The sequence below is a fragment of the Ovis aries genome, chromosome 18 (assembly GCF_016772045.2).
Source record: "Ovis aries strain OAR_USU_Benz2616 breed Rambouillet chromosome 18, ARS-UI_Ramb_v3.0, whole genome shotgun sequence".
NCBI classification, from domain to species: domain Eukaryota; kingdom Metazoa; phylum Chordata; class Mammalia; order Artiodactyla; family Bovidae; genus Ovis; species Ovis aries.
Genome location: NC_056071.1, coordinates 31,355,024 through 31,381,838, shown reverse-complemented (window position 1 = coordinate 31,381,838; position 26,815 = coordinate 31,355,024). Strand labels below are relative to the sequence as shown.

At 47.8% G+C, this 26,815-nt stretch overlaps 1 protein-coding gene across 1 annotated transcript; it reads left to right on the top strand.

Annotated features, from left to right (window-relative positions):
• Positions 1-4,680: 4,680 nt before the first annotated feature.
• On the top strand, positions 4,681-26,773 carry SCAMP5 (secretory carrier membrane protein 5). The gene is made up of 8 exons (XM_012098681.5): positions 4,681-4,783; positions 6,279-6,337; positions 18,325-18,379; positions 19,128-19,256; positions 21,678-21,834; positions 22,878-22,979; positions 23,403-23,520; positions 23,785-26,773. The coding sequence occupies exons 3-8, from the start codon at positions 18,373-18,375 to the stop codon at positions 23,977-23,979; spliced, it is 708 nt and encodes a 235-aa protein (XP_011954071.1). The 5' UTR covers positions 4,681-4,783; positions 6,279-6,337; positions 18,325-18,372; the 3' UTR covers positions 23,980-26,773.
• Positions 26,774-26,815: the final 42 nt, after the last annotated feature.

The following is a 26,815-nucleotide window of genomic DNA, read 5'->3' as shown; positions in this document are numbered from 1 at the left end:
GTCTGCTTCTGGGGAAATCCAACCTAAAGATACTGGTTCTTCCACTTCTTAGATACAGCCATCCTATTTTCTTGGGCAGATCATCTTACCTCTCTGAAGCTCACTTTCCTTATCTACAAAATGAGGATAAAAGCATTCACTTCATAGGGTAGTCAGGAGGTTTATCATCTCACTCAGGTATATTTAGAGCTCAGTAAATGCTAGTCCTCTTTTCTTCCCAGTTGTTTATTGTCCTGTAAACAGATTTTTCTCACAGAGATTGTTGGGGGGATATGCCTCATTAAGCCATAGTTGAGCAGGAATGATAAGCAGCCTGGAGCTGGCCCCATAGGTTACTGGATTACTATTCCCAGTCACTTCCTGCCTCTCTGCTGTTGGATTAAACATCCCCACTGTTTGTCACGTTTTGCTTTCTCTAGAGCAGTGGTCCCCAACCCCAGGGACTGGTTTTGTTGGAGACAATTTTTCCATGGACTGGGATGGGGGATGGTTTGGGGATGATTCAAGCACATCACAATTAGTGTGCACTTTATTTCTATCTTTGTTGCACTGTGAAGTAATTATACAGCTCACCATTATGCAGAATCTGTGGGAGCCATGAGCTTATTTTCCTGAGCTCAGGTGGTAAGTCAAGTGATGGGGAGTGACTGTAAATGCTGATGACGCTTAGCTGGCTCACCCAACGCTCACCTCCTGTTGTGTAGCCTGGGGATTGAGGACCCCTGCTCTAGAGGGAGCAAGTCTCCCTGTTGCCCATGCTTTAGCCATAGGACATGCTTTGGTGAGTGGCATGTTAGCTGATGTGACATTTACCACATCTGAGAAGAAGCTTTAACCGCTATTGCATGGTTTGGCCCTGGCTCTTTTTTTTACTCCTGCCCTCTACCATGAGAAAGAGGTGTCCCCAGAGCCTGGCACTCATTAGACACTTACTGTGTACCAGGCATTGTCTCAATTGTTACATATGTCTACACGTGTTATTAATAATTCATTTCATTCTCATAGGAACTCTAAGACATAGGTACTGTTATTATCATCCTTATTTTACATATTTGGAAAACTAAGATTCAGTAAGGGTGACTGCCTTGCACAAATGTACACAATTGGGAAGGGGGAGGCAGTCTGCCTTCTAGGCCCATATTCTTAACCACTGCACTATGCTGTTTCTCACAGCTGATCAGCAGACGCTTGTCAAGTAAAAGTTTGTTTCAGTTCAGTTCAGTCACTTAGTCGTGTCCGACTCTTTGCGACCCCATGAATTGCAGCACGCCAGGCCTCCCTGTCCATCACCAACTGCCTGAGCTTACTCAAACTCATGTCCATTGAGTCAGTGATGCCATCCAACCATCATCCTCTGTTGTCCCCTTCTCCTCCTGCCCTCAATCTTTCCCAGCATCAGGGTCTTTCCCAATGAGTCAGTTCTTCATATCAGGTGGCCAAAGTATTGGAATTTCAGCTTCAACATCAGTCCTTCTAATGGATATTCAGGACTGATTTCCTTTAGGATAGACTGGTTGGATCTCCTTGCAGTCCAAGGGATTCTCAAGAGTCTTCTCCAACACCACAGTTCAAAAGCATCAATTCTTTGGCACTCAGCTTTCATGATAGTCCAACTCTCACATCCATACATGACCACTGGAAAAACCATAGCTTTGACTAGATGGACTTTTGTTGGCAAAGTAATGTCTCTGCTTTTCAATATGCTATCTAGTTTGGTCATAACTTTTCTTCCAAGGAGTAAGCATCTTTTAATTTCATGGCTGCAGTCACCATCTGCAGTGATTTTGGAGCCCAAAAAAATAAAGTCTGACACTGTTTCCACTGTTTCCCCATCTATTTTCCATGAAGTGATGGGAGCAGATGCCATGATCTTCGTTTTCTGAATGTTGGGTTTTAAGGCAACTTTTTCACTCTCCTCTTTCACTTTCATCAAGAGGCTCTTTGGTTCTTCTTCGCTTTCTGCCTTAAGGGTGGTGTCATCTGCATATCTGAGGTTATTGATATTTTTCCCTGTAGTCTTGATTCCAGCTTGTGTGTCATCCAGCCCAGCGTTTCTCATAATGTACTCTGCATAGAAGTTAAATAAGCAGTATACAGCCTTGATGTACTCCTTTTCCTATTTGGAACCAGTCTCTTGTTCCATGTCCAGTTCTAACTGTTGCTTCCTGACTGGCATACAGATTTTTCAAGAGGCAGGTCAGATGGTCTGGTATTCCCATCTCTTTCAGAATTTTCCACAGTTTATTGTGATCCACACAGTCAAAGGCTTTGGCATAGTCAATAAAACAGAAATAGATGCTTTTCTGAAACTCTCTTGCTTTTTTGATGATCCAACAGATGTTGGAAATTTGATCTCTGGTTCCTCTGCCTTTTCTAAAACCAGCTTGAACATCTGGAAGTTCACGGTTCATGTATTGCTGAAGCCGGGCTTGGAGAATTTTGAGCATTACTTTACTAGCATGTGAGATGAGTGCAATTGTGCAGTAGTTTGAGTATTCTTTGGCATTGCCTTTCTTTGGGATTGGAATGAAAACTGACCTTTTCCAGTCCTGTGGCCACTGCTGAGTTTTCCAGATTTTCTGGCATATTGAGTGCAGCACTTTCACAGCATCATCTTTTAGGATTTGAAATAATTCAACTAGAATTCCATCACCTCCACTAGCTTTGTTCATAGTGATGCTTCCTAAGTTTGTTTAAATGATTGTAATTCATGAAACACTGTTTCCTTCTATTTACCCAGATTCTGAAGGTACAATCTACTGGGACAAAGATGGGCTTCTGATTTTGGACCTTGGCACTTTTCCTGCCTCAGTTGTTAGCCAAATAGGAGGTCTTTCTAATTCTCTTGACCGGGGAAAGGTCATCTATGGCTATCATATAGGAAACCCAACAATTCTTCTGTAGGATCCACATGGATCACGTAGTATCTCCTGTAAATTTCCCATGGATCCCAAATATCTCCACTGTAGATTTCAGCTCAACCTCAGACCCCTCTCCTGGAGGTTCGTGTGAACCCCTATATATTTCCTAAGGCCCACATGGACTCCCAACATCTCCTCTGTAGGAGTCATGCTTGATAACCTCCTCAGGGTCACATTCATCATTTCATTGGGTCCTCTCATAACTCTGTAAATCAGTTAAAGCTTGTCTTATGGCAAGATAGAGGGCAGTGATTATGAGAGTGAACCAGGGACAGGTTCAAAAGCAGAATCTCCTTGTCTTGCTCTGTAGCCCATGACTCCTCTGTCCTGCATAGATTATGCATCCTGCTCAATACTCCATAGCCTCTGAGGCTCCCTCCCTTTTCTTGCCTCTCTTGCACTAACTCCTGTCTGCCTTTCTTCACTCCCACCCCTTTTCTAACCCAGCTGTGGGAGTGAGGCCCCATTCCCAGCAGGCTGAGACCATACAATGGGGTCCTTATTCTGGGCAAAGAGTCCCCACAGTGTCTCCCACCCACTGAGGCCCCCTTCTAGGCCCAGGATGGTGTGGGTGGAGGGCACCATGAAGGGCAGGAGCTATTTATTGGCTGGTAGGATAGAGGGTGGTCCTGATTGTAGATATCCCACAGAAGGTTTACATATGAAAACATCACTCACAATGAAAGCCTGTCTATCTTTCACTCCCAGTCTCATCTCTCCAAGTGGGTCTCTGGCAACTCTCATTGATTCTGGGCTTTATAACATTTACCCTAGTGTCTACTAACTTTAAGTGCTCATCTCTGTATATCAGCCTCTTTTTATTTAAATCTGTATTTTAAATATTTATTTATTTGGCTGTACCAGGTCTTAGTCTCAGCATGGGGGATCTAGTTACCTAACCAGGGATCAAGCCCGGGCCCCCTGCATTGGGAGAACAGAGTCTTAACCACTGGACCACCAGGGAAACTCATAGTCTCTTTTTTATTTTTTCTCTCTCCCTTTCTCTTTTTTGCTTTCTTTCTTTTTTCTTTTTTTTCTTTCTAAGCCTCTCCCTTTCTGCTCTTCTATGTAGCTTATCTGTCCCTATTTCTTATCTCTTTCTCACTTCACCATGCTCTCTTCTTTACCTTTCCTTGTCTTTTTTTCCTCTCCAAATCTTAATCTCTCCATGACTCTGTCTTCATGTTTCTGTGCCTCTATGTTCATGGCTCTCTTCTCTTGTCTTTCTATGTCGGTTTTTCGGATTTCTGTTTCCTTGTCTATGTCTCATTTCTGACTCTTTATGTTTCATCTTTAATCTTCCATCCTCTATCCCCTTTCTGTAATTTTGGCCCTGTAGATCCGAAGGACTTTCGTCAGTCTCCGGCTTATGAAGCTCCCTCTCCCTCTTCCTTTCTGGTACACCCAGAGGCTCCTGGAACTGGCATGGGAGGTTATTCTCCCAGTTTACAGATTTGGAAGCTGAGGCTCTGATTGTTGGTACCAGACTCCCATATCCGGATCTCTTCCTCCACGTTCTCGACTTGCTCCTGTCCGCGCGTAGTGCCTGCCCACAACCTGATCCGGCCCAGAGTCTGGAACTTAGCACCTCGGACAGCTCCTGCAAGGTGTAGGGGCGGCCAGGCCTTCCTTCTCGCGAGTGCAGGAGTCGCGGCCCAGTGGAAGCTCGGGAATCTCGCGAGAGCAGCTGCTGCAGGCCGAGGTGGCGCGGGCGCGCGAGGAACTGGCTCGAGGCGCGCGCGTGCGCGAGCGCGCGCGCGCACCCCGTCTCCAGCCCCGGAGCGGCTCGCGGCCGGCTGCGAGCCGCATCGCTGGGTGCAGCGCAGCGCGGTGGCCTTTCTGCAGCCGAACGACAGCGGCGGGTGAGTCCCGGGCCCAAGGGCCCAGAGAAGGGCTTTGCAGGGAGGTTGGGCGCAGGTGGAGGGAGGGTCACCCCATCTCCAGTTTTGTACCTGCTACGCTTCACCTTTGGATGCAGAGGGCAGGTCGAGCTGGAGAGGTGGAGTCGAGGTGACCTTCCCTGTTAGGGCGGGGGAAGAATGCTTCGGGTGCCCCAAGCTTCCCCCAGCCCTCACCATCCCCATTCCCGGCTCCCGCAGAGGGAACCCGGGTCTTGGATGACGTCAGACCCCTGGATTGTGGAACCTGGGCCTTGGGCCCACCTGGCGTTCCCAGCAAACAGTCCTCCTCCTGGGGCCCTCCTCCTGGCGCACGCGGCCGGGTGACTGTGGCCTCTTTGGGGGTCCTTCCTGACAAGAGGCGCCTGCAGGAGGAGCCGTTGTGTTCCCCAGCCAGCCCCCACCTATCCGAAGCGGCCGGCCTTTGGACCGCTGGTCTGAGCCGCCTCCGGTTTTCCGGATGGGTGCATTGGTTTGAGCGTGGGGTCCAACGGGGCTTCCGAGTGGTATGGGGAGGGCCCAGATGGAGCTCATTGTAACGCTGACAGGAATCGGTCATGAAGATGGAGGGAGATACTTGGGAACCCGTCTCGGTCCCTGCCTCTGGGAGCCCCCAGTCTAGAGGCTGGGGGAACCAAGTAGAGTCTTGGACAGAGAATTTGCCATCTCAGGCGGTTCAAACCAGTAATGCCCCAAATCCAGGATGAGGGGTTTAGGGAGGGCCAGGCAGACTTTCCTGTGGACACCAGGAGCACAAGGAGAAAGGGAGACAAGAGCCAGTGAACAAGAGTCTGCTCTTCCAGGAGGTGAGATTTGGATGACAAGAGAGGTAACAGAGGGCACTTCCGGGAATGGTCTGGACTAAGGCCTAGAGGAGGGAACCAAGCATAGCTGTTGGGAAGCCTGGCCTGTGATTCCAGCCATGTGACTGACCCCCATGGAGTGGGGAAGTCTGGAAAATTTTATAGCCTATGCCCCACCTGTTCTGTCTTCAAGGGGCAGGCCTCTGAAAGAGGGGAATGGTTCTTGCGGGGAGATTTTGTTTGGGGCTGCACAGATCTTGCTAGTTGAGATGTGATCTGGGTTTGGTGAGCCTGAATTGCTGAGAGATGACTGACTGGTCACTGGGCCACAAGAAAGAGGGTCTTCCTAGGTCTAGCAAAGCCATGGAGAGTTAGCAGGATCCTGGGAGAGGAGCTCTGGATAGGAACCTTGGGCTCTGTTCCTTTTTTAACTTTTTCTCTGGCTGGCTGGCCACCTTTGAACAAATTGATTCCCCTCTCTGGGCATTTCTTTGCCAGCACGTTTCTCTTGGGATAAAATAATAGGACTAAGTAGTGACCTCCCTTGAGGAAGCTGCTTGTTCTAGTTTAGAGCTTCACTCTCAGTTTTTCTCCCTCTTCCTTTTCTCCCCTCTCCCTCTGCCTTCCTCTTCCTGTCCCTGCCCCCATCCCCCCAGCTGTTCCTCTGCAGGCTGCACTTCCCTTCCGTTCTTGCTGACAGTCTGGAGTTTCTGAGGTATGCTGGAAGAAGTGAGGTACAGCAGGGTTCTTGGAACTGTGGGGTTAGCCTGATTGTGGGGAGGGCATCCGTTGCTCCATTCCCACCCCTGGGCTTGGGAGGGCTACAGAAAGCGGAAGTCACAAGAATAGAAGGTTCCAAGCTCCTCTGCTTTGTGTCCACATCTTAAGCAACAACGTGATTGACTTGTTCTCTGTGCTCTGTTCTGTGCTGGGTCCCTCCTGGAAGCCCCATCCATGATGGAACCAGGAAGAGATTGGATGAGAATGAGTGAGCATTCGTTGCCCAATAACTGGTTCAGAATATAAATAGTGGGAGGCACAGCAGGGATGTCTAGAAGGGCTTCCAGAAGAGGTGGGATATGAGAAAAATAGTAGGGCTGAGACGAATTGGCAGGGCTCTGGTTTAGGGTCACTGGAAGCAGACAGGATGGCTCAATATGATCAGCATGAAGCTGGGAAGCGGGTCAGTGTGTGGACGAGAAGCAGAAGGTGGTGGGTGGGAGCTTTGTAGCTGATTGACACAAGGCCTTGATTGCCAGGCACAAGATCAGTAGGGGCTACTGGAGAGTCATCACAGGACAGTGATAGCCATGCCGGAAGAGTAGTGTTTTCTGAGAAAGATTCAAGCCCTGATGCTGGGAAAGATTAAGGGCAGGAGGAGAAGGGGGCAACAGAGGATGAGATGGTTAGATGGCATCACCAACCCGGTAGACATGAGTTTGAGCAAACTCCAGGAGACAGTGAAGAATAGGGAAGCCTGGATTGCTGTAGTCCATGTGGTCACAAAGAGTCAGACACAACTTAGCAACTCAACAACTGGAGAGTCATCACAGAGTGAGCAATGCCAGGAGAGTAGTGTTTTCTGAGAAAGAGTCATAGTTCTGGGACATCAGGACTGGGGATATGGGATTGGGTGTGGGGTAAGGAGACCAGAGGTAGAGCTGGAGGGGGAAACTTCCATCTTAGCAGATAAGCTCTGGGTGGGCAGGAAGAAAATGACCATTTCTATGCCAAGCATGGGGCTCATGCTGGTGAGTAGGGAGCCCTGGAACAAACCACAGGTATCTGTCCTGATCTGAGGCCAGACTTGACTCCCTTCTTTTTGGCGTGGACCTCACTCTTTTTACTGTGGGACCTTCTGTCCCCCCCAACTTCACAGTTAGAAATGGAATAAATTATAGTCTGTCTTTTGAATAAACTTCAGTTAGTATTTGTTATCTTACTGATAACTAAGGAAATGTTCCCTTAGCCCTGCATCTTTAGGGGGATATGTAGCACTCCCAGTGCCTCCCAACATTATGAAAGACTCTCAGTTGAGGAATGAATTGCTACTTCTCTCCTTTTGCAGTTTAGGAGCTTTGGTTCGCAGAGGTCGGTCATTGCTGCTCCCCTCTCCCCCTGCCCAAGTATAAAGGCTAATCCATGACAGAAGAGCAGAGGATCCTGGAACCTTCCATTCTTGTGACCTCAGCCTTCTGTAGCCCTCCCAAGCCTAAATTCTTTCTGGGCTAACAATCTACAAACAAGGCAACCTTGCCCTGTGCTCTGGCCCTGAGTGCTGGCTTTCCCACCATCAGTACTTTGCTACACTGACTTCTCTGTAACACCTTTGGGAGACAGCCTGGGACCAGATGGGGGTCAGGTTGGAGCCAGGGTTACAGCCTCCTCCCTTGAGGCTTCTACAATCTAGCTGTTGCCCACTATCCTTTTGCCTCTCTTCTTTGTTCTCCTGGAGGACGTTAGTCTTGGACTGCAGTCTCCCATTGCATATCCCATTGTCTCATGTGAGGTGATGCCTCCTTCAGCTACTCCTTCTGCCGGCTACACTTGAGTCTGGTCATTGCTGGCATGTGGCCACCTCTGAAACCTGAAACCCCAGTATTGTTCTCTGACCACAGTCCAATTTCTGCTTTACCTGCCTTGGGACCTCAAGGAGACCTCAAGTTCTCTGACACTTCCATTTTCTCTATCTCATGAGCATGGCACCTACCATGTCCTTCCTGGACTCCATGGTCCTGGATTTTAACCGGCTCTTGCCCTCAGTGACCATGCCATTGGCCCATGTGTCCCACCCCAGAGCAGACCACTCCACCCCCCAGCCCCCCCAGTTCTGGATTCTACACTAAGAATGTGGAAAACTTCTGGTGGCCATCACATACCAGGATAGTCTCATTCTGCTTCCATGGAGGGTCTCCAGCCTCAGCTGTCCCTTCATCACTTCTCGGGACTGTCATCACTTTCCTCTTCCCGTCAGCTGCCCATCCTATTCCATGGGAAGAGTAGTCCAAACTTGGACCATTATGCCAAAGCCCCTTTACTCATGTAGAGGGTTAGTTGAGTGGTATGTGTAGAAGTTGGAACCATACCTGTGTTTCTCTATTTCTTGAATCCTAGGGCTCCTAGTCTAATTCACCCATTCTGTGCTATGGATGCTGGCCCTTCCTGTCTCCTGAGATAGCGGTGTCTGTCAGCTCTTTTCCCCTCTACTGTATCTTTAGTACTCTGCTGTTTTTCCTTAACAATACTGTCTTCCCTGCTTATTAATGTGCTCAAGTCTCCTATCTGGAAAAACCTATCTCACTGTATGTCTTCCTCTAGCTGCTGCTGTTTTAAACCTATGACTTTGTGAATAGTGATATAGAAAAGTGATATAAGACTGTTGTAGACATTTTAGAAAATAAAGATAAAAGAAAGACAATAATATAATCTCACTATCAAGAGATGGTTATTAATCCTTTAATGTATGGTATTTCATTCTTGACACTAATATTCTCTGTGTTATATTAAAGTCTCAGCTGAGTGTTTTAAAAAATTAGTCTGCTAGACTTATCCCTCTTCCTCTCCTTGTATTCCCTCATTTCTTGGCAACTGCCTTCTGCCCCACCACTCCCTGAAGCTGTGACCTTCTAATTTCCAGAATCAGCCCATGTCACAACTGACTGCTCCGTGGCCAGGGACATTGTTGACCTGGTTGACCAGTCATTAAAAAGGTTGAAATAACCTGCATTCATTGACGTGAAACATTTTCATGAGATATTGTTGAGTGGAGAAAACCAGGTTATAAACTAGCATGTATAAAATGATCTCATTTTTGCCAAATATGCTTGTGTGTGTGTGTGCGTGTGTTCAGTTGTGTCCGACTCTTTGCGATCTCATGAACTGTAGCCCACCAGGCTCCTCTGTCCATGGGATTTGACAGGCAAGAATACTAGAGTGGGTTGCCATTTCCTTCTCCACATATATGCTTATGTATACATAAAAACCAGAAATCTAAAGGTCAGACTGTTAAAGGGGTGACCTCTGAGAAGGTGGATTTTGGAAGAACTTGTATTTTCTCCTTTATGGACTTTGATTTTTTTTAACTTGCAGATATTTTTATGTATGTTGCTAAAAAGCAACATAATTTCACTTTATTTAAAAAAAAAAAACTTTGAGGTTATAATTTTTTAAAAGAAGAATAGAATCCTTCAGTTGCTCCCAAGACTCAGAAGATAAAGCTCAAATTCTGCTCATGGCCTTTTAAGGCCAGGATGACTGGCCCCTCCCATCTCTTGGCCCTATTTTTGCCTTTTTTTCACTCCTTCCACTTTAGGCTTTATCTGTGCTCTGCTTCTTTCTGTGTCTTAATTTTGCCATGCCATAGTTCTGACCTTCCCTTTGCATATGTTTTTCTGGTTCTTTCTTTTCCTGGCCAACTCTTATTTATCCTTCAGGATTCAGCTCTGATATCACCTCCTCTGTGAAGCCGTCCCTGGCTCCTCCAGGATGGACCAGGGAGGTGCTCCTCTGGGTTCCCACAGCTTTGTGTACTTGCTCTCCTGGAGCACTTCTCAGACTGTGTTATAATTGCCCATTGACTTAGTTACATCCTCTACTCTTACCTTCTCCCTTTAGACTCAAACTTCCTTCGCATATTGCAGAGAAAATTGAAGCCGATATGTGCGACTCTCACTGTCCTTTCCAAGGCCTCAGACCTCCCCCATCTGCTTGCATCATGTTTTTCTTCCCACCTCCTTGCACTGGACTCCATGCTTCTCCCTGTTTCAAAGGCTTGCTCCATTAACTAACCTCTGTCTCTATTGTAGTTGCAACTCTTCCCTGGAACTTCGCATCTCAAGCTTATTACATCCTAAACAAACAACCTTGAGCCATAGTCCCTCCTTGAACCACTTGTCTCACCCAAGTATTAACCTATTTCTGTTCTCTAACAAGGCAGGCTTCTTCAAATTGTTGTCTATACCTGCTCTCAGCTTACATGTTCAACTATGAACATATAGTTTGGCTGCTACCACCCCCAAGCCCTCAGCCCAGCTCCTACCACCCCCAGAGTAGTCCTTGCTGGGGTCACAGGTGACTTCCTGTTGCTGAGCGTACTGAACAGTTTTCAGTCCAGCCGGACTTGATGCCGGACCTCTCAGTGGCAGCTGTCACGCCTGTCCACTCTCTACTCCTGGCTTTGGAGACTTCACACTCCCCTGGTTTTCCTCCTGCCTCATCAACTGCTCCTGTTCATTCTTTGCCAGCTCTTCTGCTTGAATTTTCTTTTCATATATATATATTTTAACAGGTAGTACATCTACACGATTCATAATTCAAAAAGATGTCCTGAATTTCATCAATTCTAAAATAAACACTTTGATATTTCTGAAAACATTTTAATGTCTGTGTCTTTAAAATTTTGGCATCTTATCTTTATAACTTGGTGGGTTTTATTTTCTTTCTTTTGGTAAATAATATAATGATCTGAAAGTTGATGGTGTCTTGGATTTGATGGTATAAAGATACATAGTAAATGGGATTTCCCTGGCCATCCAGTGGTTAAGACACTGTGCTTCCACTGCAGGGGACACAGGTTGGATCCCTGGTCTGGAAGATCCTGCATGCATCATGGTGTGGCCAAAAATAGAAGAAGGAGAAAAAAAAAAACAGATACATAGTAAAAATTATTCCTTCCATCTACTCCAAGTCTATGCAGTTTCTCTGTCCCCTAGGAACCACAATTATTTTTTTATTGATGTCCTACTAGAGATTCTTGACTCTTTGTGTATATATAGCCAAATGCAACTATATATTTATTCTTTGACTTAAAATATTTATCTATTTTTATGAAGTGTAATTGACATATATTACTTTCAGGTGTACAACATAATGATAATTTGTATATATTGTGAAATGATTGCCATAAGTTCTAACCACTGGATCACCAGGAAATTTCCTGACATTTTTACAGAACAATTTGAAAGTAAGTAGCAGACAAGACATAATATTTCTAAATACTTCAGCATGTATCTTCTGAGAACCGAAGTATTATCCTATGTAACCACAACACTTAAGAAATTTAACAGTTACTTGCCTGGAAAATCCCATGGACGGAGGAGCCTGGTAGGCTGCAGTCCATGAGGTTGCTAAGAGTTGGACAAGACTGAGCGATTTCACTTTCACTTTTCACTTTCACGCATTGGAGAAGGAAATGGCAACCCACTCTAGTGTTTTTGCCTGGAGAATCCCAGGGACGGGGGAGCCTGGTGGGCTGCCGTCTCCGGGGTCGCACAGAGTCAGACACGACTGAAGCGACTGAGCAGCAGCAGCAGCAACAGTGATATCTTCTATCCAGTCTGTATTCAAATTTCTCTACTCATCCTAAAAATGTCCTTTATAGCTATGATTTAAAAATCCAAGACCACTCATTACACTTGGTTGCAATCTCCTGCAAGTCTCCTCTCTGAGTCCCTCTACCAATTTCTATCTTTCATGACATTAACATTTATCTGGGAGAATTTCCTACAATCTGGACTTGTCAGATTCTTTTTTATAATAATTATTTTCAGATTAAACATTTTGGCACTAATACTACATAGGTGATGTTGTGTTCTTCTATGTGAATCACGTCAGGAAGCACAAAATGTCCTTTTGTCCCATAATCAGGCAAGTGTGAGAAGTTTGGTCACTTGGCCTGCCAGATCCTTTCATTATAGAAGTAACTTTTCTCTCTTGTGATTAATAAATAATGTGGTGGTGGTGTGGGGGGGGTGACACTCAGACTGTGTGACTCCCCTCTTCCCCAGCCGTCTTCCACCCAGTGGTTTAAGCAGCCATTGATAATCCTTGCCTGTGTGTGTCAGTTCTACATAGGGGTTACGAAATGAAGATTTTAAAAATTATATCATTCCTTCTGTCTTAGAACTTTTCCTTCCCATCTGCCTTTCTTTTGTGTGTTATAGTGAAGTTTCACATTCTTTTCTTTCAGTGTGTTATCATTCCTAACTGATATTATTCATATTTTTCCTTTTTATCTTGAAAACTTTAAAGTTGAAAGAATAAAACAAGGGACACTCATGTAACTTCCCTGAGATTCACCAGTTGTTAACATTTGCTTTGATTCTGTCTGTGCTGCTGCTGCTGCTGCTAAGTCGCTTCAGTTGTGTCCGACTCTCTGCGACCCCATAGACGGCAGCCCACCATCCCTGGGATTCTCCAGGCAAGAACACTGGAGTGGGTTGCCATTTCCTTCTCCAATGCATGAAAGTGAAAAGTGAAACTGAAGTCTCTCAGTCTTGTCCAACGCTTAGCGACCTCATGGACTGCAGCCTACCAGGCTCCTCCGTCCATGGGATTTTCCAGGCAAGAGGACTGGAGTGGGGTGCCATTGCCTTCTCCGGATTCTGTCTATATCTATTCATTATTCCTTATTTTTTAAACTATTTGAAGATTCACGTATCACAACACTTTACCCCTAAGCACTGGAGCACATATTTCTTAAGAAAAAGAACATTTTCCTGCATAACCTCAAGAACACTATCACACCCAAGAAATGTTACATAGACCCAAATAATATTATCTAGAGTCTCTATTCAAGTTTCCTGATATCCCATTGTTTCCCCCTTGAACCAGAATCCAATCAACGTTTACACTCAGTTTTTGTTGCCATATAGCTTTAGACTCGGTTAGGTTAGAGAATCCCTTATCTTTTTTTTTTTTTTTTTTGTCTTTTAGGATGTTGGCATTAAAAAAAACTTATTTATGTGTTCATGGCTGCGCTGGGTGCTCTTTGCTGCGTGCAGACCTTCCCTAGCTGAGCAGAGTGGAGGCTGCTCCTTGTTGTAGTGTTCCTCTTTGTCTTCCCCTGTGGCAGTGCGCAGGCTCTAGGCGCATGGGTTTCAGTAGTTGTGGTGCGTGGGCTTAGTTACCCCGCAGATTGTGGGATCTCCCCAGACCAGGGGTCGAGCCCATATCCCATGCATTGGCAAATGGATTCTTAACCACAGGACCACCAGGGAGGTCCCGGATGTTGGCATTTTTTCAGTGTCCTGGCCAGTTTAGTTTATAGAATGCTCCACAACTTGGATTTGATTGTTTCTTTATGACTAGATTCAAGCTAAATATTTGGGGGCAGGAATACTACATAAGTGATGCTCTGCCCCTCCTGGTATATCACACCGGGAAGCCGTAATGTCTGTTTGTCCCATTATTGGTAAGTTTGAGTTTGATCACTTCAGAGATGGTGTCTGCCAACTTTCTTTGCAGTAAAAGTACCTGTTCTCCTTTGTAATTAGTAAGTCATCTTTGAGACTCTGTGACTGTCTTCTTCCCCAACAATCTTTCACCTAGTGAAAGACTTAGCAGCCATTGCGGATCCTTGTGTGAATCAGCTATGACATTCATGATTGCAAAATTAGAAGATTTTCTAATTCTGTTACTCCTACATGTATAGCTAGCATTCTTCTGCAAAGAAGAGCTTGCTTTCTTACTTCCTCCCTCATTTAAAAAATGAGTGTCACTTTGGATTATTTTTCAAACTCAACATGTTATGTTACTGTCATTATTTTTGATGCTCTAAATTATCCCAAATTTGGCTGATTGGTTCAGTTCAGTTCAGTTCAGTTCAGTCGCTCAGTTGTGTCCAACTCTTTGCGACCCCATGAATTGCAGCACGCCAGGCCTCCCTGTCCATCACCATCTCCCAGAGTTCACTCAAACGCACGTCCATCGAGTTGGTGATGCCATCCAGCCATCTCATCCTCTGTCATCCCCTTCTCCTCCTGCCCCCAATCCCTCCCAGCATCAGAGTCTGATTGGTAGCCCCTTCAAATTGGTGTCCTTTTGACATGTTCTAATTAATTGAATTCCTGCTTATTTCTGGCACCACAAGATGTTCTAGGCTGATGTTGTATTTCTTTGTCCTGGCTTGGGACCAACCACATATTTTTAAAGACATGAGTTCATATTGATGCCTCCAATTTAAACCCAGCATCACAGGACTCTTTCTTATCTTTGCATATTCCATATTCTGTCTCCGTATCTAACATCGAGAACCCAGGTTCCAACAACACACACACATTCTGTCATATGTTCTGTGCTATGGTACATACAAAAAGTTTCAGTCACCACACTAATACCAACAGTAAACCTGCTAAGATTTTAGATTTCTTTCTAGTTGTTTTTGCTCTTGAGATAGATCCTTTTAAGAGAACACAGTACTGGGATCAAGCCGCTTGGCCAGTTCTTTTTCCTGTGTGATTGTGTTATCAATTTGCTGTACAGATAGCTTAATTTGTTTTTGTTTATTTCAATTTTAGTGGTTCTCTCCTATATATATATATATATATATATATTTTGGCTGTATCGCCCAGAATGCAGGATCTTAGTTCCCTGTCCTGGGTTCCAGCTGAACCTGGGACCTAGGCAGTGGAAGCTCAGAGTCTTAACTACTGGGCCACCAGGAAAATCCCTGTGTTTATTTCAATTTTAGACTTTCATTTCTTTTGGGTGTAAGTTTTTGAATATGTAAGACATTGTATGTAAAAAAATATGTAAAAATCTTTTCGCAGAGAAGTCTCACTACTCAGCCTAGCCCTTCCATCATATGGACGACCATTTCGTTAGTTTCTTATTTATTCTTTCTGTATTTCTCTTGCAGAAACAAACTTATAAATGCATGTTCTTGTTTCTCCTTCTTTTATATAAAAAGTAGCATTCTAATTACAATAATTTGTACTCTGCTTTTTATTTTTATTTTTGGCCACTTCTGGTGGCTCTATCTGTTTCCTGGCATCTTTGTTTCCTGACCAGGGTTAAACCCATGCCCCCTACAGCAGAAGCGTCAAGTCCTAACCCCTGGGCTGCCAGAGAATTCCCTGCTTTTTCTACTTAACAGTATATACTGGAAATCATTCCATAGAAGTTCAGAGATACCATCTTCTTCTTTTTTACAGCTACATGTTACTCTATTGAATGATATACAACGTTTATTCGAACAGTTGCTTCCAACATTTTGCTACTGTAAAATAGCATCATCCTGAAAACATGTATTTGTTGTTTCTTATTTGCAGGTAAATAACTAGAGTAGGATTCTGGGGACAAAAGCAAAAAATACTTTGATTCTCCTCTCCCCTGCTTTATTTTTTTTCAACATGAAAGGTAGCATAAACTATTCTATGCATTGCATTTTTTCAACTGCTTGTAATTGTGGAGCTCTTTCCATATCAGTATTTTTAGAAGTAACTGTGCCTGCATGCTCAGTCACTCAGTCATGTCCACCTCTTTGCGACCCCATGGACTGCAGCATGCTAAGCTCTGCTGTCCATGGAATTTTCCTGGCAAGAATACTGGAATGGGCTTCCATTTCCTCCTCCATGGAGAAACAGCCAGTACCATTTATTTAACCAGTCTGCTGTTGATAGACATGTCAATTGTTTCCAGTCTTTTGGTATTACAGTTAATGCAGCTGTGTAAAAGAACCATTTCATGCTTGTCTTTATCATGTCTATCTTTTCCATTTGTGGTAGATGTTGTTAGGTTTTTACATCTGTATTTGATTTCATATCACAGTTCAGTTCAGTTCAGTTCAGTCATGTCCGACTCTTTGCGACCCCATGAATCGCAGCACGCCAGGCCTCCCTGTCCATCACCAACTCTCGGAGTTCACTCAGACTCACGTCCATCGAGTCCGTGATGCCATCTAGCCATCTCACCCTCTGTCGTTCCCTTCTCCTCCTGCCCCCAATCCCTCCCAGCATCAGAGTCTTTTCCAATGAGTCAACTCTTTGCATGAGATGGCCAAAGTACTGGAGTTTCAGCTTTAGCATCAGTCCTTCCAAAGAAATCCCAGGGTTGATCTCCTTCAGAATGGACTCGTTGGATCTCCTTGCGGTCCAAGGGATTCTCAAGAGTCTTCTCCAACACCACAGTTCAAACGCATCATTTCTTCGGTGCTCAGCCTTCTTCACAGTCCAACTCTCATGTCCATACATGACCACAGGAAAAACCATAGCCTTGACTAGACGGACCTTAGTCGGCAAAGTAATGTCTCTGCATATCACAAAGGGACCACAAAAGATTATGATGGCCTAAACTTCAATAGAGCCAGATTTTGTTTTTCTTTTAAAACAAACTCTTAATTGAAGTATAACAGGTAGAAAAGTGCACAAATTGTAATCGTATGCTTGAGCAATTTTTACAAAATCAACACCTCTGTGTCAGCAACACCCAGGTCCAGGAACCGACCTTGACCAGCACTCCTGATGCTTGTGTTCCCTTCACTCTCCTGACTCCTAACACCATAGATTCGTTTTGCCTGATTTAAACGTTCTAGAAATCTCTGCCCACTTTTTTTTCTTTTTACTATTTTTATTTATCTATTTATTTGGCTGCGCCGAGTCTTAGTTGCAGCGGGCAGGGTCTTCAGTCTTCCTTGCAGTCTGTGGCATCTTTTAGAGAGAACTCTTAGTTGCGGCATGTGAGATCTAGTTCCTTGACCGGGGATTGAACCCAGGTACCCTGCATTGGGAGTGCGGAGCCTTAGCCACTGGGACCACCAGGCAAGTCCCTCTGCCAAAATTTTGATGCTGCATTGCCTTAGTGCTTGGCCATAGACCATTTCCTGCTTTTCAGTATATCTGTGTTTATCTATCAAAGTTACTCTTCTGGTAACATGCTCTCATTTGCTTCCTTCACCTGCACTCACCAACCATTACCTGATGTCTGTCAGCACAGGCCTCCTGCTAAGCTCATGACCCAGATATTCCCAAAGCCTACAAGGCTTTGTCCTGTCTGGAGGTTCTCACAGCACCTCAGACTCTGTATGTTCACGATGAAGCTTCTCTTCTTCCCTGGAGTCCTGCGGCTCTTCTCATGACGGGGCTCTCAGTAAACAGCCCACTGTTTGCTCAGTGGTGTAAGCTGGCAGAGAGTCTTCATGAGGGCCTCCCTCCCCCCACACTCCAGAGCCACCTTGGAGCCCCTTCTAATTGGCCTCCTAAGTGCCTCAAGAATCCCACCCTGCCCACCTCCATTCCTGCTCCCTCTCCACGCACTCTCTGCTTTGGCCACAGTGGCCTTCTTTCCCTTATTCAGAAGCATGAAGCTCTTTCCACATCAGGATCTGTGCAAGAGGCTGCCCTGCCTCAGGCAACTCCTCTGTATTCTTCAGGTCTCCCCTTACGGCTTTCCTGACTCCCCAGACCAGACCACCTAATATATGCTCTGCATGGTTTCATAGCCATCCTTCTCTTTTATACTGTTCACGGCCGAGGTTATTGACTGTTTCATGCCAACGGCAGGGACCACTTCTTCATGCTCTCTCCCCAGTGCCTGGCAGATTATAAATGCTCAAGAAGTGAATGAATGACTGGAGACAAAGGCAGGGGGAGGAGAGCCCAGCCTGTGACTGAGGCCAGGCAGGGCTCTGCCGTGTTCAAGGTCAAGAATAGAATTTCCTCACGCTTTCTCTGTCACTTGACTTGCACCTGCTTGAGGTGGCCTCCCAGGTTCCTTTCCCACCCTCTCCTGGGATTTTCTGAAAATAGATTTTACGCCTGGAGGTCAAGGGCAGGAGTCCTTGGAAGGGTAGAGCTGGTGGAATGGTGGTTCTGTGAGATGGGTCCTGCTCCAGGGAGTTTCCAGCCCAGCTGAGGCTGAAAGAAGTACTTGGCTGGGTGAGCCATGATCCTCACTCAACCTTTGCTGACTCCTCTTTCCTTTCAGTTCGAGACAAAGAAGCGTGGACAGGCCGCTGGGCCAGCGGGTGCCATTATGTCAGGTAAAGGAAGGGTGGACCCACTGGGTAGGACATGACAGTGACGTAGGGTGGGTGGCCCTTTTCCTGGTCCATTTATACCCCGTAGTTTTTGAAGATCAGATTCTTTTGGTCCTCTTGCCCCTGGGTTTCCCCTGGTCCCCCACCGAGACTTGCTATCAAAGACCCTCACTGTCTAGCTGTCTGTCAGACCTCTGAACCTGGGGACCAGAGACAGCCCATCCTGACGCCCTGGCCCTCCTGTCCATCTGACCGATGAGTGACATGGGTAGCTCAGTCCCCATCCTTTCTGTCACCATCACTCTAATACTCTGAGACCTTTTCCTTCTGGTTTCTGGGTTGTCTGGTTTCCAAAGGCTCAGAACTGGAGAGACCTGTAGGGACCATCTAGTTTGATGCCCATCCCACTGGATAAACAGAGGTCTGGAGAGAGCGGTGATGACTGAATCTTGCAGTGGAGGCTGGAACCCACATCTCCAGACTCACCATCCTGCTGCTTCTGCCCAGAACTACCCTTGACCCAGTGTCCACGCCTGATGGACGGTGTTTACTGTTTTTATTCTCCTGACAGTGGCGCTGCCTCAGGGCCACTTTGGAGAGCTGAGGCAGCAGGAGAGCCGCTGGGGATGGTGAAGTGGCCTGTGGCCGCAGGGGCTGAGAGGGCAGCCCAGGCCAGGGGGAGAGCGATCATATCAGGTCACTGGGGAGGGGAGTATTCAGGGTGAAACTGTGTAATGCGCCTCACCCGCAGAGAAAGTGAACAACTTCCCACCACTGCCCAAATTCATCCCGCTAAAGCCATGTTTCTACCAAGACTTCGAGGCCGATATCCCTCCTCAGCATCTCAGCATGACCAAGCGCCTCTACTACCTCTGGATGCGTGAGTGCTGTGGGGTGGGGGTGTTCCAGAATGGGGGAGCGGGGAGGGGGGTGCTGGCGGGTGCTGGGCACTGGGACGGGGTGCCCCCAGGCCCGGGTCCTTCAGCCTCACCTGCAGCGTCTGTCCCTGCCTGGCTCCTGCAGGCTCCTCTCCTGGGCCGACTCCCCAGCTAGGCCTCAGTTTCCATCACCTCCCATCTAGCCTCTCCTCATGCCCCCATCACAGAGCAGCTGGGTGCGTGTGAGGGGTCTCTGCCTACATTGCAATTCCTCATTTATCTTCTCATGGGAGTGTTTTTCCAGGGAACCTCTGGTGATTACCTCAGGAGTCTGGATTTGGAGAGGAATCCTCCCCTCAAAGCCTCGTTTTTCTTGCTTCCTCTGGAAGATTGCTCCAAAAGAATGTTCAGTTGGGATATAGTGGCCAGGCTGGGCTGGTCACTCCACTTCCCAAGCTGCAGCTTCCTCATTTGTAGGAAAAAGGGTACTGGCTCAGTGATCGCTGCGCTTCCATGTGGATGTGCGTTAAGAGCTCAAGTTCTCAGGTTCTAAGATTTTGAGGTTGAGAGTTTTAAAGGCTCTGGTTTCTGATGGTCTGTGATGTTAGAATAATTACAACAAGGGTACTAGATCAAATGAGCTGGAGAGAGATGGGACTGTGAAGAGAGATGTAAACCGATAGAAAAACAGGGTTAAAAAAACCCTAAAACTGAAAACAAAACAAAATAAAAACAGGTTAATGAGTGTTCCATGTAAAGAGCAAATAAAATCAGTGAGAACACCATGAATCCAGGAAATCTGGTGGTAATAAATAGGGATGAGGGAAACACAGCTGAAACTCACAGAAAGAAATGCTTACCCTCACTGTGAGGGGCCCTGAGAGGGGTGTACCTCTCAGGTGACAGCATTGTCAGGCCAGACTTGGGGAGCGGTGGCGCTGGGCTCTGGGAACTCTGCCCCTGAGAAGATCTCATCCAGGAGCTGGATTTAAGGGCTATAAATATCTTCCTAAGTCCTTACTAGGTGCTGGCCAGATGCTTTGTTCCCAAGGAAATGTATATAACGCTTGAGATGCTTAAAGAGTTCTATTCAGAAGCCAAGACCATAGACGCCTGGCTGTTTGAGGCCAAGATTAAGCCTTCTTTCCTTTGTTTATTCAGCAAGTCTTTTTTTTTTTAAAATTTATTTTATTTCTGGCTGTGCTGGATCTTCGCTGTGGCATGAGGGGTCTGCGGCATGCAGGGCTTTTTTTCCCCCGTTGGGGTGTAAGGACTTCTCGTTGTGGAGCACGGGCTCTAGAGAGCACGAGCTCAGTAGTTGCCCTGTAGTACATCGGATCTTAGTTCCCTGGCCAGGAATTGAACCTCCGTCCCTTGTGTTAGAAGGTGGAGTCTTAACCACTGGACCACCAGGGGCGTCCTTGTTCAGCAAGTCTTAGTGGAAAGGGCCTTGGGCTGACAACATTGGAGGAAGGGAGCTGGGTGTGTATTAGTGCAAGCATCAGATGGGGAGACTTGAGGTCTCTGCTGGCTGTAACTCAGGAATACAGTGATTCACAGGTTTAGTTATAGAGTATGTAGGCGTGGAAGAGAAGGAGCCTGGGTCTCACTCTTGGGGAACCTCTAGTTTGGTTGATGGGCTGGGATTTGTCCTTTGGGAAACATGAGAGCACCCAAGTTGTTAGGAGGTCAGAGGGATGGGAGATGAATAAGACTGCAGTAATGAAAGACTTCTTGGAGGAGGTGGCGTAATAGGATTAAAGAAAGGCTGAGATCCCAGCCTCTGCTGCCTGTCCTATATAAGTGTGGGGCAGATGGTATGACAACGTAAAGAGACGTTTCCTTTTCCTTTCCGCTTTTCATGCCCTACCTTGCAAGAGAAGATGGAAGATGGGTTTCCTGTGCCATGGGCTTGGTGATTGCTGTGGGTCTGGGAAGGCCAGGGACTGAGGCTATACTTATAAGAGCATTTCTCCCAGGTTGAGGCTTTGGGGCTCTTCAACAGGACTTGCTAGGCTGAGACTCTGAGTTCCTGATCGGGGGAGACTGTTCTCTGGAGTTCTCAGATCCCCAGGAATGGGTGTGTGTGTTGGGGGTTGGTCTGAGCTCCCAGTTATCTTTCTTACAGTCTATAACCCCTCTGTGTGTGTATGTTATATGTGTATCTTATGTATCTCTGTGTGTGTATTGGCTGATGTGACTTGCGGGTACGCATCTGTATAAATGTGGTTTGCATGTGTGTTTGTGTGTGTCTGTATCTTTCTGTGCTTGTGCTGTTTGCCTGTGTTTGATTGTGGGTCTGTGTTGAGTTATGGGGGTGTATGTCTGTGTATGGGTGCTTGTGTATTTCTGCATGGGCCTTGGTGTTTGTGTGCGTGTCTGCTGTCTGTCTGGTGTCTGTTTACGTGCTCCTGGGTCTGCAGTGAATAGCGTCACGCTGGCTGTGAACCTGGTGGGCTGTCTCGCGTGGCTGATCGGAGGCGGGGGAGCCACCAACTTTGGCCTCGCCTTTCTCTGGCTCATCCTCTTCACACCCTGCTCCTACGTCTGCTGGTTTCGGCCCATTTACAAGGCCTTCAAGTAAGTGACGGGTGCTGAACCCAGCTCCTAACCCTGTATCTTTGCCCATCTCCCCTGTCTCTTATCTACATATTTTTCTCACTTTTTTTTTTTTTGCTGTCCCCCACTTTCCCTTTATCCTCAGCTCAGACTGCCAGGTAGGATTTAGGCTTCCTGGGAACTCTCAGCCAGAATGAGAAGGCTGGGAGTCAGAGCCTCCCTCTTAGGTCCTTCCTTCTTCACTCTACCCTTGGGTGGGACAACATAGAGACCAGACTTGTTCTTGTTTTCCATTCCCCAGCTGAATGATAAATTTTGCCAGTGGGGCTACCTGTCATGGTTTAGCTGCCCATCCCAGTACCCATGGGGCTGGCTAACTTGGTGCCAACTAGACCATCTACCCACATGCCAATGGGACAAGCCATCCATGTGCCACTGACACTGTTTATGTGCTAATGAGGGCATCCGACTCTGTGCCAAAGGGACTACCCATCCATGTATCAGTAGGGCTAACTGTCTTAGTGCCACTGGGTGTCTGCCTTGTGTCAAGTGGGATTTTCAATCTTTGTGCCAATGGAGGCCTCTCAGTGCCAATTGGGCCTCTAATATTAATGTTTGCCAATTGGATCCATCCATTTATGTGCCAATTAGGTTATAATCTTGGTGCCAGTCATGTATCCATTATTGTGCCAACAGCACTTTCTATCTTGTGGGGCCTCAACTCGTGTACCACTGTAGCTTCCTGTCTTGGTGCCAGTAGGGTTGTCCAACCCTTTGACATGGGTTGTTTATTCCTGCCACAACAGACCCATCTATTTCTGTGCCAGCCAGCCATGTACCACTGAGTGGTCCATTCATGAGGAGATCTTTCCCTATGCAATGTGGTACACACAGGTCTAACACATGGAAACTTACAAAGATCCATGGGTAAATGCTCTCCCATTTTGACCCCTTAACTAAGATCCACTGTGTACTCACTCACACTTGGAAGGACTTGAAAGTCTTAAAGGCAGGGAAGCCATGTCCCTCTACCCAGGTGACGGGAGCCATCTCCTCTGTTGCAGGACTGACAGCTCCTTTAGCTTCATGGCGTTCTTCTTCACCTTCATGGCCCAGCTGGTCATCAGCATCATCCAGGCTGTGGGCATCCCAGGCTGGGGTGTCTGGTAAGAGACCGGGGTGTCTGGGACTGACCCAGGGCTAGCCGGGTGGCAACTGGGGTGTGTCCTTTGCTTACTTCTGTGGGCTAAGCTGCCTGGCCTGTGGGAACACCATGAGTTATTGCAAGTGTGAAGGGATTCAGGATAACTTAGTAGATACAGCATAGCATCAGAGGAGAATAAGACAGTGGTTTTTAGGGGTGATGAGAGATATCAAGCATCATGAGATAACCCAAGAGAAGGAAGCCTTATGTTCTGAGAAGCTTGTTTCCTGAGCCAAGGGTTCTTCCTAAACCACTGACACAGGCCCTGTCCATCCATTGATATGCTCTCTCTCTGTGACAATGAGAAGGTCCCTTACTCTAGTGGGGCGGCTCCTGGGTACCCGTCACTGTGCCAAGCAGCCCCACAGCTGGCCTGTCTCTGCAGCGGCTGGATCGCCACCATCTCCTTCTTCGGGACAAACGTTGGCTCAGCAGTGGTGATGCTCGTCCCCACTGTCCTGTTCACGGTCATGGCCGTCTTTTCCTTCATTGCCCTCAGCATGGTATGTGGCCACCTCGAGAGCTACAGAGTGGTGTTGGGAGGGACCGTGGTCTGTAACAACCCTTCTCCCAAGTTACAGAAAGCCCCAGTGGTCTTCCCAGGGACTCACTCTGGGATGGCTCAATGGACTTTGCTCCCAGTGCACAGGGCATGGGTCGGAGGGGGGACTGGCTTCTATGGTGACTTACCTCTGGCTCCCACGTCTTTTCTGGACGGGCTGCCTCTTCTCCTTGATTAACCCTTCCTTGTGCTCCTCCTCCTACAGGTCCATAAATTCTACCGGGGCAGCGGGGGGAGTTTCAGCAAAGCTCAGGAGGAGTGGACCACAGGAGCGTGGAAGAACCCGCACGTGCAGCAGGCGGCCCAGAATGCAGCCATGGGGGCAGCGCAGGGTGCCGTGAATCAGCCGCAGACTCAGTATTCTGCCACCCCCAGCTACACGTACTCCAATGAGATGTGAACCAGCCAAGCCGACCGAGAGCTGGCTGGGGGCCGGTGGGATGGGGGCTCAAACCACGGGGTCTGTTGTGGTGACCAAGCAGGGTTCCCCTTCCCTTTTTCTCCTCCCGCACTTTGTACAAAGAATCAGAGTTATATATATATATATGTATGTATGTATATGTACTGCCCCTCCCCCGCACCCTTACTCTGCTCTCAGCACCATGAGAGCTGTGCGCTGCACTCGGGGCTGCCCCGTGCGGCGGTAGTTGTGTCTGTGTCCCCTTGTGAATAGTGTGCAGTGGAGGTCTCTGTTGTGGTGCTAGATGTACGTTTAGAACTAAACCAGCCCTCCACCCTCCCATCAGGCTGCTCCGTCTGACCTCGGCCCTGGCACCCGTCATGGGGTAGCGGAGGCATAGCAGAGAGCCTGGCCCCCTCCCAAGGTTATAAGCTGAAACTGTTTCCAGTTTTGGTCTTCCTGGGAAGCAGCAGTATTTAGCACTCCTGGGGATGTTGGTAGGGAGGTTGGAGACCTGCAGGGAATCTTCCCTTGCTCCTTTGGATCTGGGTCTCTGCCTTCCCCTCCCACCTCCCACCTCCCACAACCTTCTCCTCCATTTCTCTCTTCCTGCTGTCTCTCTTCCTGCTTCCTGTGGTCTCTTCGCCTCCCGAGGGCTCCTCTCTTCCCCATGTGGCATTTCTTCGTCTTCCTCCAGGCTGAGGGTCCCACTTGTATCTGCTCCTGAGACTGAAGCCCATTCTCAGATCCGGGAAGCAGACAGAGGACAGGGGAGCTGAGCCTGAGCCCTGATGTGGGAGGACACACAGCCAGAGACGTGGAGCCCTCCTGGGTACCTGACCCGAAGGGGATGGAAATGTAAGGCAGGGTCCTTTCTTCCCTGCCTTGCCTTCTCCTCCTTTACTTCCCAGAGCCCCCTCGAGCCCCTCTGCCTGTGTCCCTCCCCACACTTGCAGCTGCTGTGGCCTGATTCTCCTGCCCTACCCCTACTGTGTGCTAGGTGATGTCTGCCATCTACAGGGGCAGATTGCACTGCTTTCCCTGAAGAGCTGGGTGGTGTCTGGGCAGTTTTCAGGTGTAAAGGTGCAGCTGTATGCTTGCTAAGTCGCTTCAGTTGTGTCCAACTCTTTGCGACCTTATGGACTGTAGCCCACCAGGCTCCTCTGTCCATGGGATTCTCCAGGCAAGAATACTGGAGTGGGTGGCCATTTCCTACTCCAGGGGATCTTCCTGACTCAGGTCTCCTGCATTGGCAGGCGGGTTCTTTACCACTAGCGCCACCTGGGAAGCCCAAAGGTGCAGCTGGAACAAAGGATCTATAAATAATTACTGGTCTCTGAGTGATGTCTGATTGACCCAAGCCCACTGGGCAGGTGCTGGGTGTCTCTGAATGACCACTGGATTCTTGGGAGCAATAGCTGTTCTGTTTGGGTCTGATAGAAGGGATATGCTCAGAGGACTGGTCCTGGAGGGATGAGTCTTCTCAGAAGAAAAGGTAGGCAGGACCAACTGAGAGGGGATCATGCATCCCCCCTGCCCCGCCCCCCCACCCCCCACCCCCAGCTTGCTCTTGAGCAAAGGGCAGTTCTGGGCACTTGAACTCAAGGTCTAGGAATAAGCACGGGCCAAACCCTATGAGCAGGCACAATAGCTGGAATGTGGTTTCAGGTTAGAGGGTGGGGGGGGGGGAGTTCTCTGGCTCCTGGTGTTGGTTTTTTTTTTTTATCATATTGAGATTACTTGCTCCCCTCTGTCTACTGGGCTTGATTCTTGGCCCTTCCTCACCCCCATTAGAACCCCTCCTTTCCTTTCCAGGAAAGTGATAGAGGCCTGTGGGCCTGTTGTGTCCCAGGCCTTGTGAGAATGTTGTTGGTAGAGGTCCTGGCTCTCTCGGAGGCCTGTAGAGGAGTGGGTTCTTACCCATGGAGCAGCTGCCCATTTCTCATTCATCGCCCCCTCCTCCCACCTGGGCAATTTGGCTTGAAAAAACAAACTCCACCTGGCCACTCTGGGTGGCTCCAGCTTAGAACCCAGCACCTGGTTTTCCAAGTGCTATCTGAGCTTTGAGCTCCAGGTACTTCATTTTCCTATAAGAGGAACCAGGGCCTCTGGGAAGTTATCTTCCTAATGGCCCCTTAGGCTCGGGCCAGAGCGTGATTGACTCTCCTCTACCACTTTCTCTTTGGAAAGCAGTTGTCACAGCCCCTAGTACCCGAAAAGAGACCCCAGGTCTAGGTTCTCCCCTTCCCTCTCTCCCTGCCCAGACCTCTGGCTCCCTCTCCCTTTCTCTCTTTGGTGACTCCAGGAGGCCTGCGGTCTCGCTGCCAGCACAGCATCCTTGACCTGTTGGATGCTCCTTCCCGTCAGCTTCCTGTCCTACCCGCCTTTGCTCTTTCCTGGCTCAGGCCTGTATGGCCACGCCCTGGCTCTGCCCTTCGGAAGACCTGCTATACCTGCGTGTGGCCCAGCTTGTCCAGGCCCTGGGATGCTGCGTCTCCAGGCATCTATGCACTTTCCTGGGGAGGGAACCGAACCAGAAGTGGGGGCTGGGCACAGGTTCATCTCTGCTGGATGGTCTGGCTTGAGGGTGGGGTGCAGGAAGGCTGAGGTTAGTTCTGGGAATCCTCAGGTCTTTGGCCAGTGACCTGCTTTTGCATTTTGCTGGTGCCCTCTGCCCCTCCTTGTTTCTGGGAAACACAGACTATTCTCCAACTGGCAGTTGAGCTGCCTGAGCCAGTGTGTCTGTCTGTGGAAACTGAGTGAACCATAATAAAGGGGAACATTTGGCCCTCTGTGTCCTGCTGTGTCGTGTGTCTTCATGAGGGCCTGTGTGGAG

What these genes read in the sequence shown, in the direction of transcription:
- SCAMP5 (XM_012098681.5), top strand. An exon ending in CCCATTTACAAGGCCTTCAA is followed by an intron (nt 21,835 to 22,877) that starts GTAAGTGACGGG and finishes CCTCTGTTGCAG; the next exon opens with GACTGACAGCTCCTTTAGCT. An exon ending in ATCCCAGGCTGGGGTGTCTG is followed by an intron (nt 22,980 to 23,402) that starts GTAAGAGACCGG and finishes CTGTCTCTGCAG; the next exon opens with CGGCTGGATCGCCACCATCT.